Genomic DNA, 15,469 nt, shown 5'->3' with positions numbered 1-15,469 from the left:
CAATTTGATTTTTCTTTTCGTGCATATCACCATATGCAGTCCCTTCGCGTTTGGCTGCATTGGATATAAGTCAATTTTGTCGTTGTTTAGGTTTAATTTTTTAGATGCTCCGCCGGAAAATGTAAACCATGTTGGTTTGCGAAAAGTGACAAAAGGTTGCGGAGCATTGTTCAAATGATACAAAGCCATTATCATTAGTCAGTGCGACTTCTAGTATTGCATTAAGCTTTACAGAGAATATTCTTGTCAGATGTTCACGCAGTAACCTTAACGCTTATCGGTGATTGGCAACTCGATTTCGGGACCAAGTGAATTGTTTTAAAAATTGTGGAGAAATGTATTTTCTACAAACGTTAGCACGCGAATATGCATCTGGAACTAACTTGTGATTTCGGTAATTACAGGTCATTTCCGCACGATGACGCTAGAGAGACGCTGTAAGAACTTCACGCAATCTGGATGTTCCGGTTCGCTGCACATGAGGACGTGCATAACGTTTTGCACTCGAGGTTTGTACTAATCCAAGGGATAATAATTAACGTCGGATGTGGTCTAAAAGGGTTCCATTTAGGAAAGAAACTAAAAAAAAAGAACTGTAACTTAAATAGTTAAAGAATAAAGTTGTTATGGATCTTCTTGATATCCTTTGTGTTTTTTGGTAAGTAAGATATGTCAGAATTCCATTTCATCAGTTTAAGACAACAGTTCCTGCTTTTAAACACATACCAGATGCATCTTATAATCATTAGGAAAAAAGTATTCTTTTTATCCACTTGCTTAATGCAGGTTGATATGGTTGCATCCTGATTATTTTGATATACCTCTTTATTTATGACGCATTATCGTCCCATTTGCTAAATACGACCCGCTGAATGAACTAAGCTTATGATAAATCAGCAAACCTGTTTGAAACAAACATTTTGTTAAAATACTAAGGAATAAACTCAAAATTATTTTGCACGGTATTTCCGGGTTGCTTAGGCGTAAAAAGCACACGGCTGCAGCTCATATAAAGAAGAATATATAATATAAATTTACATTTTTGTTTTCAATTTGGCAAATATTTTTGCATCGTGAAAGAACCTTCTTTAGCCTGGTAGATACCAACACTTTTTATTAATACTTAAGTTACAACATAAAAAATAAACGTTTTCTGTCGCAGATCTCTGCAACATTCACAACGGGGAACAACCCAGTCATGGAAGAAAAACGTCACGTTTCACATTTTTATCGTTGTTTTTGGTTCTATCGTTCATCGCGCAATAAAGTATATTCAATTTTAAGAGTAAAATCAAATGGCCGCTCAAGGCGGCAATATGTAAGACTCTGCAATAACTAAACGCAAAAAACTTTACTACTGGATTCATGGCGTGATGCTTAACAGCGCAAGTTGGGAAAAAACTTTCGGAAAGTGAGATAAATATTACTACTCTATTCATCTGTTTAAATTCGAGTTTTAAAACGCCCCTTATTGAAAGTTTGTAGTCTTAAAAATGGCCGTTATAATAGGTCTATATGTTGAAAAAACGGAAAACGCCTTTATAATTTGAAGATGCCAAACTGCTATTTTAGAGGGTGCCATGGGACGCACGGCACCTTTTGACTGAAAGGAATACTGACATATATAAACACTTATATTGATTTTGCTGATTTTACTGCAAATAAGTCATAATCAATTTTTGGATGGGTCATGGCCTGGTGTCTTTCTGGATCCGCCCCTGATTTAGGATACCTCACTTTTCCATATTTATTTAGAATTTTCAGCTGGTGATAAGGTTTGTACAGCATAACAATATATACCGATACTTTAGTTTGAAAATGCCACTCACGCTGCTGGGACCTAACAGGCATATTCTGTCAAATAAAAGGCCGTCCTGGTTTAACGCCTTGAAGTTCTATTCGTTTAATTAAAAAAGAGAAAAAAAAATGCTAGTCAGAAAAAAACGTCCCGACTACAATTCCTGGCTTGAGATCTGTAAACGCGATCGAAGTAGTAATTTCGCGTCACCGAAAAGAAAACCGTGTCAAAAGACCAATAGGCAGGCGCCTGCGTGCTGTCGCGCCAACATGCGTAGTGCCGGTTTCGCGTTTGCAAGAACGACAATGATCAGGACCAAGTTCTTTTGCGCTCTCGATTAAATTTTTTGATGAACTGCGCGGAAAAGGGTTTTCGGGGATGGTTAATGGCAGGTTTTCATGCAATTGGGGTTTGATAAGCCTGAAAAGTCGTTTCCCGTCCAGGCGGGCACCGGTCGGCCAATCGTCGCGGCCAATTGGCAATAATCATATTATAAAATATCCAGATATTCAGACCAATTGACAACGCTCAGACGGGCCACCGAGGCAATGCACAGTAATATTCCACATGGGTCCAGCACTTTTATAGAAAACGTATTTCAATAAATTAGTGTATTAAAAGGCAATTCGTATATCGATTTTACGTTCTTGTACAAAAACTTTGTAAAAAAACAGATTTCGTTTTAGTAGACAATTGGAATGCAAAAAAACTTTTATATTTGTTTTAAAAGTTTAGTTTTGCTAGTGGGTTGGCAGTTCCACATAATAATACGAGCAATGGCCAGAAGGAATTGTAACTGAATAACTACTTGGGTTACCACCACCTAAAAATAAACTTCTTGAAAGTCTTTTGGAAGCGCTTTAAAATATACACTTGTTGAAAAGTAAAAGTTAGCTTCAGCCTAAAGAAACTTATTTACGGCGCCGATTAACCGATTGACGGCACAATTGACGCCACAAAGCCAGCAGTTTTGTGGGTTGAGACTCCCAACCATCGGCTCGGTGGCGCCGAAAGCCTTTTCGCGTCACCTTCTGGCGAACTTCGCGAAAAATACAGGCGTACGTTCGGCGTCAGACCGGAGTCGAAACGTCGGCCGACCTTTGGCGAACGCCGTTCGTCGGACGCCTGCTAGACCGTTCATTTGGTTCCGGTAGAAAAAAAAAGCTCAGGCCAAAGTCCAACCAACCTCGAGGTTGCAAGAAACGTTCTACTTGTTAAGCTTTGATAAAGTCACTGTTGGTTCACATAGTATGGTCGACTGACACCTAGGGGATCTGTGAAGTAGTTTTGGGTGGCAAAAAATTACCTAGTTGTGAAATCTTTTTTGTTGGGATATACTATGCACGGATTTGTAATTTAACATGATATTTCGAAGCTAATCATCTTGATTAAGACGTATCGATACGAACTTCATGTATTTTACTTTTAAATGCATTTTTTAGAAAACAGTAAATTCCTTGTGCTGAAACAAAATTTGGCCCAATAAAACAATGTGTTCGCTTGTTTCAGTTTTGTCAATATATTTCTTGTTTCACAGCAGTAACTCTTGCGGTAACGGATCTCCGTATTTTCTGCGCATAATATCGGAACTCGGTATTGGAATAAAACATGATGAAACGCTAGACGGATTTTCTCAAAGAAATATAGTCCTAACTGGAGCGGGGTTCAGGATTTTCGTTTGGGAGAAATATTACTTTTCAGACTTATCGTTATAAAGTTTAGTCTAACGTGACGTCATGAATAAGTAACCTTAACAACAGCACACGGTTCGTATATTTTGTTCGAATTTAAGGTTGTAGAGGAGTTACTTTTAATACAAAAGCGTCATAATAAAGACGTTATCGATTCGCATAAACTTGCCCAAACTTTATTCTTTTAATGTGCGCGAAGACGCACGAAGCCTTAAGACTAAATCCACCTTACAAAATAGGCTTAGTAATACATTATAATTAAACAAAAAGCATATAACAAACTTGCGCGAGCGCGAAAAAAATTGCATTCACGTAGTTAAAATAGGAGAAAAACAGTTTGGGGGCATGTCTACATGACCTTACCCAGATCCGCCCCTGGTCCCCCTCCAGCTCCATCCGTTCGGTTGCGGCTACACGTGCGTTGCTCCTATTTAAGGTGCACCGGCAATTGGCCGCAGCACTAACCCGGCGCGACCGAGAGGTAAAAGAAAATTTTCACGAGGTAAACGACACACCGCGCTTAACACCAGCCGAGTTGTTGCAATTGCTTCCTGTCCTTTGCGGAATGAATGTGACCCGCGCCAGGGCTGCCTGAAATGACAGACTGCCGTCGACCGTCGAACGAGAAGCAACGCCGTTCTACCAAGAAAAGCAATGAAGTCGCGCTGTTCAATTCTCGCCTGCTCGCTTCTTATTGTGCTTTGGTGCATCGAAACAGGTACGACCCGGTTTGGAAATCTATTCGCCTTTTAGTTCAAAGTTGAAACGCGTTACTGGTAAAACGCGGCTTACGTTTGGGTTCGAGTATGAAGAATTTCCACGTAAGACCAGTTTTTTATTTTAGTTTTTAACTTCTGGGGAATGACCAGGCTTTTGCACAGGAAGGGGCGACGCTATGTTAAATCGTATTGTGGATTCGTGCATCTAATGAAAAAGCGTCTGTTAAAAGGTGTTCGTTCGTTTGTTTATCCTCAGGCAGTCGCTTAGGTACGCAGGGTTAGATAACGCGTTGCAATCGTTTTTCTTCCAAAAGAAATGATAAGTTTGGTTTCTCTGTTTTACTAAAGCGTTGTTTATCTTTCTTAAAAAGTTTTGCCTGTTTTCGCTTTAAACTAAAATTAATGACATATGTGTCACCCTGAGAGTGTAAAACAAAATATTTTTGTTTACATCTGTAAAATAATATATATGAGGATCAAAATTTAACATATACTTTAGCCACTATGGTAGTAAATACTACGCTACTATAGTAATATACTATAACCAAGATTTAAACCGAAAATGATATTTTCAACGTATTGCAGATTAGTTGGAAAGGTCAAAGTAACCTACATTAAGTTTTATTGTGATGCTGTACTGAAAATCCCCATTTATTTGTAAACGATCTTTTTAACGCATTATTGTTAACAACTTATTTTCAAACTGTTTTTGGAACGTATGAATAAACTTCATCATGCGTTGCAATATATTTTAAACTTATGAAAAAAAATATTTTGCAAAATGTTGTGGTAAAGTTAAGTAAGAAATGCATTAATTTCCCTCTTCAAGACGTCCAGAGTTTAACTAAAACACAAAGTTATATTAGGTATTGTGCTGCGCTATTAAATTTCAAAGCCTTTGGCGATATATTTAACCGTAATTTAGCCCTGGCCGGTATAAACGGAAATCCCTTTTGCGGGATTAAAGAGTCGTGTACAGCAGTGTTGGCACAACTCGCTTATCGTCAACAAATGTTGTGCGGCGTTCCGACGTTCAAACTGGACAGGATTTAGGAAACTCATAGCTTATCTGCCCAGTCTGACAGCTATCGATCAAACGATAAAATTATACTGCAGTATGAACTTATTATTAATAAAATAAAAGGTTCTATCGCCCAAAACGGTAATCCAACCTTTGTTTAAGGTATTTTTGATTGGTATCGCATTGATTGGTTTTGGTGTTACAAATTGTCATATGTTTTACTTGTATTTTAGCGTTGTAATGAAGTCACATTAATGTCTTCTTTAGTATGTTTTCGTTAGGGAAATATTTACCACAAACATGTTTACCCACACTGGAAATAAAATATATTTTGGTGCTGGTTTTAAAATGTAAATTATATAATCATACGTTTTACCGCAGGTTACATGTCATATTCATTTGACATGACACTAATTAATTAGTGCTATCATGCTATCACGCCATTATGGAGTTTGTAGGCCTACTAATTTATTTGTAAAGGATTAGCGGGAAATAAACAGGATGTCGACCCTAATGAACCCAGTTACAATGTTTATCAACGGTCGGTAACGTTGGTTACAGAGTAACACTAACCTTAGTTTTAATGTTATTCAAGATTATTTTATGGAAACAAAATAGCTTATAATTATTTTTTACTTTGGGTTTGTTTTGAAGGGGTCCTCACCTTGGGAAACCGAAACAATTAGCAATTTTAAAGCGATTAGAATGGAAATTTAAACATTTTTAGAAGGGCACATCAGTATATTTTCACGTAAATTCATAGTTCATGAAGTTTACCGAGTTTAGCGAAAATCCTATGCGCCTCAAGAAATGATGAATAATAATGTCGAGGAAATCACTCGATTTGATGTTTTTAAGGGGTTTCTTTTCAACTACGTAGACCTACTGACACTAGTGTTGACACAATCTATTCAGTGGCAAAGTCAGTTAGGCTGGTGCTATGTGTCCCCCATGGTTGGATTACATGTGTCCCCACGGTAGCATTTTAATATCCTGGGACTATCCGGTATGCCAACTTGGGAAAGGGTTCAACGCTTTTCCCATCTAAAACGACTGCTGATTTGGCTTTCAACAGACTCTTTCTCGCTGCATCCATTTCCCTATTCCTCAACATGAATCATTTCCTGCCTGCTTGTATTTGCACCTGCCACTATTTACATAAAATCGTCGTATGGCCTACTTGGTCTACATTTTGAACTATTTTTAGCTACACTTTTAATGAACCTAAAGTTACGTGTGGCGTAGTCTAACTCTTAAAGTATTTACCTCATACGCTCAGGCAAAGTGCAATACACAACACAATATACATATTTAAACTTTTTCAATCTAATAAAACACAGCGGGTGCGCCAACCCCAGTTTATAAACTCCTGGACTATATTAATGTGACTAGTAAACGAGTAAAAAAGTAGAGTAAAACAGAATTCTATACAGTTTTGTCAAGCTTCTAACAATAACAGACAATAAATTACTGGGTCTTTACGTTTTTTGGTCCTCGCGAAGATACAAACAGGGCGATTTGGGGCCAGATATTGGCATGGTATTTATTTTAAATTTTCACAATTTTGTTTGATTGACAGGCGGTGCGGTAAAGTGCTACGATTGTATGGATAGTACGGACAAAAACTGCATCGAAACAGATAAGACAACGAAAGTTATTGAATGCTCTAGATGCCTCGTACACACGGCCTACGTCGGAAGTAAGTCATTAAAGCCGTGTCAATAAAATTGCAATTGGAATACAACCCTGAATGAGAACTACTGAAAGTGTATAATGCTATACCCAATGTATTGAACTTTGATATAGGATTTTATAATGGAAACATGTATAACGCTAACAGGATGGAAACAGTTAAGAATTCACCATTATCTATACTCCAGGGGTTACCAAACTTTCTTTTAAAGGGCCTGATTACTGTAAGTCATGATTATCAAGGGCCACATAAGTGTAAGAAATTACGATCGCGGGCTGGATAAAAAATTGTCGAACTGTATAAACTAAATTAATTATTGGTAGCCTATACGAACAAAATATAAATCACTACATGCAATAATAACTGTATTGGCCTTAATAAACTGTCGTGCAGTTCATTAAAATTTAGTTTTGAGTTGCATTTGGCAACATTTCAACTGTAGCCTACTTGCCGAGGGACTGATCTAGCCCGCGGGCCGTAGTTTAGTGACTCCAGAACCCCGATGTATACAATGTCTTGTTCGGTAATCTAATATTTATCAATTTTTTAGATGACACGGTATCATTGATGCGATTTTGCACGGACCATACAGTAAAAGTTGGGTGCACAGAACAGAACAATATAAAAGAGTGCTATAAGGAATGTTTTAAAGGTTGGTAAGCTATAAAACTTATATGAGACATGACGATTTTATACTTTAAGCTGTCGCTTAACGCTACTCTTTATGAAACATTTTACGTTTAAAACAACCATTATTTTATGACAAGAACATATGGCTGATGACACTAAGAATATTCCATCGTATTTATATTTCATTTTTTAAATCTTTTTACGCCGGTTTCTGCTTTAAGGCCTGTCGCGAAACTTGTGTCACGAACACTGTAGCCTACACAACTGCAATTCAGAAACGTTATTGCGAGAAAGGCCGCTTGGCGCAAACGCCAAAGCCTAAACTCTTTCGTATTCAAACGACGTTAGCGCGAACTCTATAGCTCGCTTGCTGGTAAAAAACGACGGTACCACACCACGCCAAACACAAACTGCCCTGTTTGCTTATATCAGTTTGAGCTTGAAACTTTGTAATGCTCCATCGGGGATTAAACAAAACTGCAAAACAGTGAGTGATTAAGAGTGAAATGTAAAGGTGTAGGTCAGAAACGAAATAAGAAAAATGAAGCAAGTAAAATTAAACAATTAAATCCAATGTTGACAAGGTTCCGATTCTCTTATGGTCGTTTACCACCAATATATTGGGTTTTTTATCCAATATTGTTTTACCACTGATATATTGTGATTACAGTTATTTTTGAATCGTTTCGACACGACACTGCCACCAACATAAGGTAATTGCTAATCAATTAACTAATTTTACCTTCTCTTTTAGATCTGTGCAACGGATCGTCTCATGCAACTAGTCACCTCAAGCAAAGATCTGTCGTGATACTGTCGCTTACTACGCTGATCGCACTTTTATGTTCTGTGATGTGAATAGCCGTTAATGTTCGACACTTTTACGTAGCCTAAGCTTTTCTGTTGCCGATGTATTACGAAAGTCCTAATAGAATTTAAAAAGAGTTTGCAACGAATAAAAAATGAGACAAAACAAATAAAGTCTAATGAAAAAAAAAACGTAGGCCCGCCTATATGTATATATAGGTATAGGCTATATGCAACCGAATTTTACGTGGCTTGAAACATACGCCTCGAACCAGCAACATAAGTAAAAATAAACAATTAAACAAACTAGGCTATATTTTCAAATTATTTCGTTATATTTATTTATTGTTTCTAAAAACCAGCTTCTGCCTAAATTTATCAGAAGTTGCAAAATAAAAAAATTACAGATAAATATGTCCTAGACATCATGGAGTCAAAACGTTTTGCAAATAAGTAAATAGTTTAAAAAATAAATTTAGTCATAAAAGAACTTTTATAATGCTTCGAACCAAAATCGGAAGTAAACTGGATTTTAAAGTACCCTCAAACCCAAACCAAACCTGAAAGGAAAAGTCAGACGGTTAGACTCCCTGCTAGAAACAGGTAACACTGTTGGCATCCTAAATAACCTTTAGAAAATATTACAGCACGAGTGTGCTGTATCTTTAGTGGGATAGGGATGTAACAATAGAAATGATTTTAAATGCGAAATTAAAACAATGGCAGGCAAACGCTATACTTTTTTAAAAAGGCCTGACATAAAAATGTTTTCAATAGTTTAAGGCGGATTTTTCTTGATTCAGCAATTGCCTTTTACAATAGAATTTGCAGAAAAACTTATCGGTATTTAAAAGTTGCGCGACAGTAGAAACGCCATAAAGCTCTTGCAATAGCAAAAAAGCAATAAAAATATATCAATCTTTCTGGAATCAATTTCATTCATCATTTCAAGGTCCCCTGGGACTTAGAAATGCGTTTAAAAAGCAAAAAACACCGCTTTTCTGATTTATATTTAAAGTTATTCTATATAAAAGATTGTTTAATCACGATTATTAAAATTGAACACTTATGTTATTCTTTAATTAAGAAAACAAAGGTAAGGCTTACATCCTACCAAGCGTATTAGTGAGTCATTTTGGCAAAAAAGTAATAAGTATCATTGCACAAATTAATGACAAAAAAATAATACAGGTAACAGTTGTTAATAAATCGCCTGTTAAAACAAGTCGCGTCTCGTGTGTTGCAATATCGGCATGTTTAAGCGTAGCTCGGAAAGGTATTCCAGATCGACTGTAGCGGTGGCGACTCCGGCACGGTCGCCCGCATCGGCCAGCACTGTGCCCCACGGATCGACAATTAAACTGTGGCCGTAAAACGAGCGCACGCCCTTGTTGCCGGTGAGCGCTGCTGCCACCACGTAGCACTGCGTTTCGATGGCGCGCGCCCGTAAGATGGCGTGCCAGTGCGCGTGTCCTGTCGGGACCGTGAACGCCGATGGGTAAGTTAAGATGTCGGCCCCGCGACGCTGGAGTTCGTTGGACAGCAGCGGAAAACGCATGTCGTAACAAATCATGGAGCCCACTTTACCCGCACATGTGTCTGTCGGGTCTACGATGCCCTTTCCCGGTGTGATAGCGTCGGTTTCCTTAAGCGTAACACGGCCTGGAATGTCGACACTATACAAGTGGCACTTGTCGTATACCGAGCGCACCTGGCCGAGATCGTCGATGATCACTTGCGAGATGCGACATTTCGACGCTTCGTCTTCGGCGCACTTTCGGTGGAGGCCGCCCAGCGAAAGCCATATCTTCTCGGTGCGAGCCAGTTCCTGGTACATAGAGCACATCGAGTTCTCCGCAGTTATGTCTTCGGCAAGCGACAGTTTCTGACTTAAATCGTTCGCTATGTAGTCACACGCTTCGGGCAAGAACGCCATTTTCGCGCCCATCTGTTTAGCGTTTCTAACGAGCTCTTTGCCATTATTAAAATTAAGGGCCTTGTCATCGGTAATCGTCATTTGACAAACTGCAATGACATTTCGTTTCATTTTTGGTATTCGAAGCAGTGAAGTCATTGGTAAACCTATTACTCCTAGGTTCCTGTTACACAAATTAGACGTTGGCAAACGTGATGTAATTTTTTTCATCGCACATAAACGGAACTGTTTAACATGTCGAACTTATACATTTAAAGAAACTGGTATAAAAATATCAATGGGCAACATTATATACATTTGGCTGTAATAATGGCTTGGTAAACAGAGGTAAAAATTGATGAACTGTATGAAGCAAGGTTTAAAATGCATAGTATGAAATAACAAAAATATAACAAAACATTTGCGACCAATGGCTCTTAAAAATATTACACAGTGGAACACATTATAACAATTAATATGAATAAAAAACATCCTTTAAAAAATGTAATTATTATGGCAAGGTGATAACTTTATGAGCTGTTGATTTTTTAAAATATACAAAACATTTATAAAAAAAAACAGAAACAAGAGACATGTTTAAACAAAAATGATAATAAAATTAGTAATAACACAAATTTATTAAATTGACAGTTTAAGAAGTTAAGCGTTGTATAAAATATAAGAATTTAGGGTAATAAAATAGAACAGAAACTTGAAGTTTGTATGCAGCTGTAACCATCAAGGATAATACAAGCAAATTGCAAACATATGACAAATTTGGTTTTAAATTATAGAAAAAATATCTATACATGTTTAAAATGTTTAGCCAGTAGTACTATTTTCTTTTGTCTCTTGCTTAAAGTATTCCTGCATGCGACCCCAGTCTTGCTTCCAGATATTTCTCCTGACATCCTGAGGAATGCGCTGACCACTGGCTATTGCCAGAACCACATCCAGCATATTGTTCAAGGTCATGCGGAGGTATAGTTCAATAGGCATCTCCCGACATGACATGTTTTCCTGTACTTGGGCCTGTTCGGGTTGGTACCAATTGATTTCAAATGTATCTGCCTCAGCAGAATCATCTTGGCCCGTCCCACCTTTAGCTCTTTTTATGGCTAGTAAATTCTTGTAGGCAGATTGTACTGCCACTCTCTGTTCTTCTGTGCTCTCATCGGACAGATCAATGACTCTTGAAGTAACTGTCGCTTTATTGTCTACCCCAATTAGAGGAAAAATTCCAATGTAGCTCGTCAGGCCATCGGGATTTAAAAGTAAAGTGTTAGCACCCCAGGCCATCTTGCTGACTTTTGGAGGAAGCACAAGGCCATGTTTGACTAAAGCCATTTTTTCCTTATCAGCTGGACTGTAAATTACTTGTCGCCCACTCAACACGGAGTGGACCTGGAGATTTCCAACAGCATTGCAGACTATGTATTCTGTTCCAAGCACATGATTGACACGAGAAACGGAGAAACGGGCACCAGCTGCTGTTTTGCAGATGTCAAACTTCTCGCTGTTTAGGTTAATTTGAATGGGGCCAATATTTCCCAGTAGAAGTTTTTCCAAATCAAAGTCAACAATGCTAATGTGCTTTCTTACTTTTGGCAAGTGTTCGTTGTACAGCAACATAAAATAGAGCCTGTTTCCGGATGGTGACACAGCAAGTTGTAAAACCTTAACTGCTTTATGAGCTGAGATCTCATACACTCTTTCAGCGAACTTAACTATTAGCTCTGTGTCCCTTTTGTAAGTTATTGCATAAAAGGTCGAACCGCCTGCAGCAACATCTGTGGGCTGGAATCCAGGAGGCGAAAATATGCGCGTAAAGAACTTCGGAAGTTTGTTGGCCTTTTCCTCATCTTCCAGCTCATCATGAAACTCGTCAGTGTGCCAAGGCTTTTGTTTATCCAGTCCACTAAATTGTATCTCCTTCAAAACACCTTGTCGCTCCCTTGCTATTAGCTGCTTGTTCTTCGTCTTTCTTCCCTTTATTTTCTTTTTCAGGGCAACTTCATCCTCAAATCTGACAACGTCGGCACCTTGGGGAACTAAGATTTCTTCCACAAAAGAGAGAGCAAACCTTTTGTATGGAGTAAACCAGCCAAACGTGTTCAAGTGTTCAGCGCTGTACCTCCAAATGCACATATTAAACAAAGCATCAATAGACACCATGTCTTGACAATTGTTAACAAAACAAAGGTCCACGACAGCATGGCGATGATGCCTGAATAATTCTGCATGAACTTCTTGACCAATTATGTTTATTTCTTTGCTTGGTATAATGTCAGTGCCATAAACATAAACGGGTTCAAGCTTTTGGTCAGTACCGGGCATTATCTGCTCAACACAGCGTTTTTGTATTAGGTTCAAAAGGTTACACTTTAGTATGTCACCATTACTTAAGCATACCATAACAGTATCTTGCGAACCAGAAAATGATAGTGTAGGATAAAAGTGTGCAATTGTAGGTCGATGAATTTCATTGGATGATGTAGTCAGGGGACCTTCTTGGAAGGTGAAGTCTTTTTTTAAAGATTCCATGACACACAATGCTGTCAGCTGTTGACTGTTTGTAAATTCATTTTCAATTTCTAAGGAGTTGAGGTCTTCGCTGGATACATAAGGGGCATACAACATACTCCAGACAATTACACAACCAGTTACAGAAACTGAAAGCAGACGGGCTGTATCCAAACTCCATTGAATTTTAAAAATGGTATCCTGGGATTTCCCTTCAAAAGAGACACAACGAATCGGCCTTGGAGGTTGAAAGAGCATATCATACACCAAAATATCCCCTTTTATTGTGCCCAGAGCCAGAAGTTTATGATCAAAAGATGGCACAGCTACTGAAACTCCCAATGATTGTCTGTTATTAAATGAAAATTCTGGCACAGCAAAGGACATACTTTCCCAAATATCAAACTCCTTGAGAGCATAATCTCTTAATTCAACAGAATTACCAAAAACTGTATTTCTTTTGCAAACTGCTAGCTCAGATGATATGACATCTGCATCTGGGGCACTTTCAACTACAACTGGTGGCGGTGTGACTGCTTTCTGTACAGTGGGTGATTGCCGACGAATATCAGCATCTTCCTTGATGGTGGATTGGCTGTGCATCCACAAACCAAAGTGAGTCCTATCCCTTGCAATTTTCACACCATACCATGTCTGGTCAACAATATTATCCGGTGCTTTCTTAGGTCTGCCTTTAGTGGCAGTCACCACTGCATGTGTACTGTCTAGGACAATATCCTCAGAATAGACAACTGACATTCGGCCAAGGTAAACACATTCCTCAGAAAGGTTATACATGTGCTCATTGCAGGTTTCCACAATTATCTCGTTCATGATATCAAGCAGGACTTCTTGCTTTATAGCCTGAACTTGGTAATCATCCCACTGTTGTAAATCAGACTTGAGGAGCATTTGTATCAATTCCGAATCACTGGCACTATCTCTACTTGCCAGTCTGAACACCTCATCCAGCATGTCATCAATGATGCGAGAAACAATGTCCACTTGCTCTTTATGGAAGGCTTTAAAAGTCTGAAAGGATGTTGTTGCAAATGGCGGTCTTACCTTTTTAGGTGGGCCATACTTTATTTTCAGGTACATGACATTTGTTTCCATTGATTTAATCCTTTTCCCAGTTTCATTGGCAAAGTACTCCAAATCTTCGCCAAGTGTCTGAGGTGAGGAACTGCTGTCTCTCCAGTCCAAACCAGCCTTGCCGACAGCGGCTGCTTGTTCATCTAACTCATGTTGCTTTTCGACGAGTTTCTGCTGTTTCGTTACTCTTTGTTTTCTGTGTTCCTGTAGCTTTGTTTTACCGTCGCGTGTTAGACCATCCAAAAACTTCTTTCTCTGCATTTCCACCTTTTCCCTGCTGTTGGGCCTTTGCTTTTCTGAAGTTAAACTCACAAAATGCTGGGACGCCTTTTCCAGCGAGTTTTCGCCAAAAGCCTGATCGAGTTTCTCCTTCAGATTTGTTCCTTTCAAAAGAGGTTCAACATGTTTTCTGTCCAAAGCAACAAGACTTGGTGGACCATCAAGAGTGGGTAAATCAAAACTAAGGGAGCTGGCTGAGCGTAGTCTATTTTGCTGCATCAGTTTCATCCGCCTTAGAGCCATAAGATCAGCCACAATCTTCTTTTTCTTTTCTATATGCTCAGAGTTGGCAGGATTTTGCTCTGACGCTCCCCACATGTTGAAACCACCATCAAAACCGCGTCTAGCAGTTGATCGTTTGTTTTTGACAGGTTCAACATCCCACGGAAGCCTGTCCATCTTACAAATCCTACTTTAACTGCCAACGCCTGAAAACAAAATTACCATTTTATTGAGATATCAAATATAAACTATTAGGTAGATTAACTAGGCTTTGTATATCCAGAAAAAATGATTACATTTCTTGTGAGAAAAAGTTAAGTTTGATTTATAAATTTATACTTCTGTTCATGGCTCTGCAAAATTAGCATTCAAATTTTGCAAAAACTGTTGGAGTTATGAAAAAACCAAAACTTTTGTTTTCGCATTATTTTATTTTCATGGACTCTGCATTCTGTAACAGTTTAGTGCTTAGCCATGCTATAAAGCATATACTTAATCACAGACATAGTGTATGTTCCAAAAGTTTCAAAAAAGTTTTTACCTATTCTATTATACTGCCCATTCTAAATTGAGAATTGATTGCATACTGTAATTCCTAAAAATTCGCAATAAAATCTGTTCAACTGTGCCAACTTGAGTCAGCAACACACAATACTTCAGTCGTGCTTAATGACAGCAAAATACTCTAGCAAAGCTAGCAATTCAGGTCAGACACAATAAACAGATTTTAAAAGATATATATATTTCGCCAATCAAGGCATTGTCAGTATATCTTATCTTTTAAGATCTGTTTATTGTGTCCGACCTAAATTGCTAGCTTTGCTAGAGTATTTTGCTGTTACTGATCAGGAATTAAGGTCGAAATTTATCTGGCAAGGTTCAAGGTGATTTCTATTATTCACATATTCAGTGCAACACGGTGCTTAGTGATTATTGTTTTTGGTAATAATTGATTTACATGTGCAAATCTTATAAGTTACAAAGTTATTACAACCAAGTTTTAGCGCTATCTTATTTACAGAAACACAATTTTAGGCTTCTTAAACATTTCCCCACGCAATATCAAAAGTTGTCAA

The 15,469-nt window shown here is 38.2% G+C and overlaps 3 protein-coding genes across 3 annotated transcripts; 1 reads left to right on the top strand and 2 right to left on the bottom strand.

The window, feature by feature from the left end:
• Nucleotides 1-4,065: 4,065 nt before the first annotated feature.
• LOC146164652 (uncharacterized) lies at nucleotides 4,066-8,515 on the top strand. Its single transcript, XM_083382974.1, has 4 exons — nucleotides 4,066-4,207; nucleotides 6,809-6,928; nucleotides 7,473-7,574; nucleotides 8,307-8,515. Exons 1-4 carry the CDS (start codon nucleotides 4,144-4,146, stop codon nucleotides 8,408-8,410), a joined length of 390 nt encoding a protein of 129 aa, XP_083239100.1. The 5' UTR covers nucleotides 4,066-4,143; the 3' UTR covers nucleotides 8,411-8,515.
• A 231-nt stretch (nucleotides 8,516-8,746) lies between these two features.
• Nucleotides 8,747-10,449, bottom strand: LOC146164651 (deaminated glutathione amidase-like). The gene has a single exon (XM_083382446.1). The coding sequence runs from the start codon at nucleotides 10,431-10,433 to the stop codon at nucleotides 9,576-9,578; it is 858 nt and encodes a 285-aa protein (XP_083238572.1). The 5' UTR covers nucleotides 10,434-10,449; the 3' UTR covers nucleotides 8,747-9,575.
• Nucleotides 10,450-10,517: 68 nt separating this feature from the next.
• On the bottom strand, nucleotides 10,518-14,572 carry LOC146164650 (uncharacterized). The gene has a single exon (XM_083381879.1). The coding sequence runs from the start codon at nucleotides 14,568-14,570 to the stop codon at nucleotides 11,097-11,099; it is 3,474 nt and encodes a 1,157-aa protein (XP_083238005.1). The 5' UTR covers nucleotides 14,571-14,572; the 3' UTR covers nucleotides 10,518-11,096.
• Between the last annotated feature and the right edge of the window lie 897 nt (nucleotides 14,573-15,469).

This window comes from Ascidiella aspersa, chromosome 2, assembly GCF_963924565.1.
Source record: "Ascidiella aspersa chromosome 2, kaAscAspe10.2, whole genome shotgun sequence".
Lineage (NCBI taxonomy): Eukaryota > Metazoa > Chordata > Ascidiacea > Phlebobranchia > Ascidiidae > Ascidiella > Ascidiella aspersa.
Note: the sequence above shows the minus strand (reverse complement) of the source record. Positions and strands in the feature narration are given on the sequence as shown.